The sequence below is a fragment of the Acipenser ruthenus genome, chromosome 4, assembly GCF_902713425.1.
Source record: "Acipenser ruthenus chromosome 4, fAciRut3.2 maternal haplotype, whole genome shotgun sequence".
NCBI classification, from domain to species: Eukaryota; Metazoa; Chordata; class Actinopteri; order Acipenseriformes; family Acipenseridae; genus Acipenser; species Acipenser ruthenus.
In genome coordinates this window covers 1,769,737-1,775,000 of record NC_081192.1, presented here as the reverse complement: position 1 = coordinate 1,775,000, position 5,264 = coordinate 1,769,737, and the positions used below count along the sequence as shown (strand labels likewise).

Genomic DNA, 5,264 nt, shown 5'->3' with positions numbered 1-5,264 from the left:
ATTTCAATGTACTAATGGCACAGATAGTAGCACAGACTGAACTCCTTCGACGATAGATAGACATAAACACAGACTAATCATCACTACGCTCAGCATCTGCATCTGCATCTGGACCACTTTTAAGTGTAAAACAAGGGGACATGAATATCATCGATAAAAGGAAACAAAAGTTTTTAAATAAAGCAAGCTGAACTTTAAAAAAAATTCTAATTATTCTGCACATTATCAGTTACATCTTAACATGTATATATTGTTATAGTTTCGTTTTTGTTCCACATATGTCTGTAAAAAAATAATAAAGTTCTGTATCCATAAGGTATGATGAAAAGCAACCCAAGTAACAAAGGTTTTGTTAAACAAAGTTGTTTTCTTTTATATAAATAACTTTAAAAGCACACTCACCTATAGTGGTGATGACCGTGATTGCAAAGTAGAAGGAGCCAGCAAATTTCCACTGAACCCCAGCCCTGTGAGGCTCGGCCTCCATTATGATCGTCTCCAGCTGCTCATAGTCCTCTTTACTGATGTTGTATTTCCCTTGGAGACGTCTTTCCTCGGTCTCCAGCTTTTCGTTCTCTCTCACTTCATAATCAGACTCCAGGGCATCGAACACCGCTGCCCCGACCAGGAGATAGGTGAACGTGCAGATAATTAGGGACAGGGTCCGCACGTTCTGCCGCTTCATGGCCAACAGGAATCGGTGAGTGAGGGGATCATGTCCCCTCGGATTCTCCAAGAACGCGCAGCAGCAGCTGGGGAGACTCTGGAAGCGATTGGACCCAGGGGTGTAGAAATCGCAGTGGCGTGGATGACGGAGGGGGCAACGGCCGCTGGTGTGGTGGAGACACTGCTGGTCCCTACAATCGGCTCCCTGTTCGTGGTCCTGAGAAGAGGAAAGACACAAGAGGCTGCTCGATCGCCGCGACCAGGTACCCTGCAGCCGAGAGACTCTGCGCAAGACCTGCCCAAACCAAGTCGAGCCAGTGCGTCGTGCCATCAACAACCGACACAAAGATTGCCTGTTTTTTTTTTGTTGTTATTGGTTTTTTTTTGTCAGTGATGCATTTTAAAGGTGGAGGATAAAAACAATAAATGATTAATTACATAAATGACAATTCATAAATAAAAGAATCGAGGTTTAAGACATATGAAAAAGCGTAACGTATTTATTTAGATTTGGTTCGCAGAGACATGCCAGAAACATGCTATTGGTTTTTAAAGAAACATTAAAGATCCCACTGACAAAACCAGCTGAAAGGCAGATCATCCCTTGACGTTTTGTTGCGAAGTTGCGTGCAGTTAGCTCCAATGTATTGTGTATATTTTCACCCAACACGATTACTGCAGCCTTGACGAAGTGCTCCTCTTTGGAGAGAAAATAGCTGAAGCTGTTGTGAAACCCAGCAAGCACTGCCATAAACCCCACACAAGATAATGAATAAAGTACTGGCTTTTTTTTTGGTTTCTTGTTTTATCTTGCAGCCTGTAAAATTAGAGTTAACGCAGAACACTAGCAGATCTGAAAACTGCAGCTCACTGGATGATCGCCGTGCGGATCTGTGATGATCAGAGATTTACTCTTTTTTTTTTTTTTTTGGAAAACCGCTCCCCTTGCCTGGTTTTGTCCTGTCTTGATTTCCGTCCAGCGCTCACATTTGAACATGAAAGATGACAAGTGGATTATCTGACTTATCAGGTGGGTTAAGAAAACGAAATGCACTCTTGTGTTGTCTTTCAAGGCAACCAGTTTAGCGACCCGTCAGATCTCCAGCCTGGGCAAACCGCAATTAAGAACGAAACAGCAAAACACAACAGCATTTAATCCATATTGAGAGATGCGTGAAATGTACAAACTTGAATACATTTGCTTAACTGGTTATTCAAACTATGTATGCGTCTTCGGTTAAGCACATACAAATGTATCATTGTATGTGATCATATGAATTTACTGGCAAAAAACGAACAAAAACAGCAACAACAAAAGATAAACGCCCTCTCAGGTACTGGGGTATGAAAGTCACATTTTGGACTGCGTTATGTGCCTCATTTTTTGTATTCATAATTTAAAACATGCTTTAGAAAAAAAAATAGCACTTATTTTTTACTCAAACTGGTCGTATATGCTAAAGAGAAAGGACGGGAGTGAGGCATCATCAAATAAATTTACATGTAAGTCCATAAACATGTGTGCGTCCTTCGATTACAAAAAACAAACAAAAATAAATAAATAAATGAAACAGCCACCCCCGTATATCAAAAGTTCCAAACGGTGACGCCGGTTATTAGAAATCTCCTTCGTTAAGCTTGGTCTGGGGGTTTCTATTTTAAACCACCCTCTCTACTTTCTCTTGTCGTAAGTGATTGGTGCAAAGGGTTATATCCCCTGCCCTGGGTTCCCCTGATTCTACTCTCGCTTTCTCAGTCTCTCTCTCTCCCTCCCTCACTCACTCTCCTTCCCTCTTTCTCTGGCCACTCCTACTAATAAACATATTACAATTCTTGGGGTTTGGCAGACCACGTGCTCGTAAATGTGTGTGTTTTCCCCTAAAGATAAGCAAGTGCGGATAATCCGTGTGTGAATATGAGAGAGGGGGTGACTGAGTGTACTGGCTTGCCCCGTTTCGCACCCGTAAACGCACAGTGGCCCCTATTCATCAAAGTGTCGGTGTTCAGAATTGTTTTAGAAATGTTTTCAGAAAATTACCTGTTTGCATTTTTTCTTAAATGGGGAGTGATTCATTAAAGTTTTATTTCGAAAACCTGAAATTCGGAAAGTCTTTTTCTGTCGCTCTTTCTACCTTTTTCATGAAGTAAACGTTTCCCGTGGACCGCCTACAGGACAGCCCACTCTAAATAAAAAGGGAGGCAAGTCGAACACATATTGTCGAGAATACGGAACAAAACAAGAATGAATCAAGTGCAAGAAATTGCAAGACAGGTGACGTGTGTTGCTGTAAACAAGATTATAATTATAGTGTAGCGTTTTCGTCAGGTTTATGAAGCAGGACTCACGCAGACAGTGTGGAATTCTCGGTGTCGAATTTTTATTTTATAAACAGAGAATTCCTGTCAGGGGCCGGAATTCACGCCACTAAAACAACAAACCCTTTTTTTATCCTCTATTGCTATCTCTCTCGCTATCTCTCAAGTCGCTGTCACTCTCTCCCACTCTCCGTCTCTCTCCCCTCTGTCACTCATCCACCACCTTATATAACCTCCCCTCATCTCCCGCCACTGTCCGGCTCAACCAATCGACCCATGGTCTGCAGTCCCCCTTTTCCCGCTGCCAACTAACGGCGTGACCCGTTCCCCTTACAATACACATAACATAAAAGATAGACAAGACAAACGGGACAGACAACAAGTCCTGCAACAATACAATTGTCCGGGTCGTTACAATAGATTATAATGCTGATGGCCACCACTTTAAATATTAAGGATTCACTGTTGTTTTATTGTAGGTATATTGCTTTTACTTCTTCGACGTGTTTAAGCTTTTTTTTTTTTCCTTATTCTGTGGTAGGTATGTTTTTGTTATTGTTTTATATGTGAATAGCTCCATAAAGCCACCTCATATACGGATCATTACGCTTGCATGTGTTCAATGGCCTTTTTTTATGTTATTCTATTTTACACACACACACACACACGTGTGTGGTGGCTATCTGCTTGTATCCTCTCTCTTTCTCCCCGTAAGTAGTTAAAGATGTACCATATTATTATTTTTTTTATTTATTTGTTTTTTATTTAGCATTTGGGGTGCCGCGGAACAAAAAAACAAGGAGGCCCAGTTGCATCATTTAAGTAAGGGGAATGTTGTATCAAATTTAATGTTTTCTTAAAAACAAACTAAAATTGAAATGTGAAAATTATATGTATCCTTAATATGCCGTGATATTAAAACAATTAGGCAGAAACTGGTTTAATTTTTAATGTACATCTCCAGTAATGGATTAAGGACGCTGTGTGTGAAACAGTAGGACATTGGTGTACTGCAGGGCAGAGGAGACAGGCTTGGTTTGCAGCCTCAGACAAGCTCCTCCCACAGGAATGCTTATGCATTCTTTAACTTTAACTGACAACCAAGACTGAGCTGTAAAACAAAAGTAATCAAACAAAAAGGAAACATTTGAAATATATTATGTATTATAAAAATATAATAAACCATTTAAAACTAAAATTGTACTTATTTTAGGTGAAGAGGAACTGGATGTTGAGTTTAGACGATGAGACAACGAAAATTAAACAACAACAAAAAAATCACACATGAAACAAATCTTGTATGATTCTGTCACTGACCACCTGCCCATGCCTACATTGTGTCAATTCTATATCTTCAGTTGGCTGTGGTCCAACAATATGCTTCTTATGGGCTCAATAATCTCTAAGCAATTTGAGCTGCACCAACATGTTCTGCCACGATAATATTGCATTTTGTAATCTGTAACAAAATCCTGCCTATTCTCTATGAGGGCATTGACTAATGGCATGTACGTAACGCATTTGTACATGCAAATGGTTTAACTTTAAATGCTCATTAAGATGGATCTCGTTTTGTGATTGAGAACAAGGCAGCACAGTTGCTTTCACTTACTGGTGTGGTCAGTTGTCATGGTTCCTTATTTGTAGCAGTAATTGCTGTTCTAAGGAAAGAGGCCCTCGATTCTTGCTTGTAACTGACTTGTACAGGTGAATCATAAACATGTTTAGAAGGAGAAAGAGATAAATGTGTGGGCATAGCCTACTCGTAACATTATAGGCTATCTGTGTGTCCCGTGAGGTATTTAGTTTGACATTTAATGAACATTTCCACAGTACCAACACCATTCTACAACTGCTTCATGAATATAAAACTGTACAAAACTGACCTTTTTAAAACTTTTTTTTTTTTTAATAACCCACTCATTTATTATTATTATTATTATTATTATTATTATTATTATTATTATTATTATTATTATGGGCTAATACTTTCTGACGCATGTCAATGAATTACTGAAATGGGACTCAGATCACCGGTGTCCACTGAAAGGTCTCTATTGATTATGTCTATATAAAAAGGTGACGATAATCATGTCCACACCATTGGTCTGATGTACATGGCTATATACAAAGGCAACGATGTAAAAGAGAGATAGGAAGCGAGTACTGTGTTAGACAAATATGCAGCTGGAATTCTGAGCGCTTACTGTATACCCTCTGGTAATATTGTAATATCAATCAACAGGAGAAAAAATCCAGAAGCTGCTTGATGATGGCAACAG

The 5,264-nt window shown here is 39.6% G+C and overlaps 1 protein-coding gene across 1 annotated transcript in view; it reads right to left on the bottom strand.

Moving 5' to 3' along the window:
- The window catches only part of LOC117400694 (potassium channel subfamily K member 9), an 81,101-nt gene extending 78,726 nt beyond the window's left edge, over nt 1–2,375 (bottom strand). Inside the window, exon 1 of the mRNA XM_034000973.3 lies at nt 403–2,375. Coding sequence (XP_033856864.1) covers nt 403–997 — 595 coding nt within the window. The 5' untranslated portion in view covers nt 998–2,375. The remainder of the gene's footprint in view (nt 1–402) is intronic.
- Nucleotides 2,376–5,264: the final 2,889 nt, after the last annotated feature.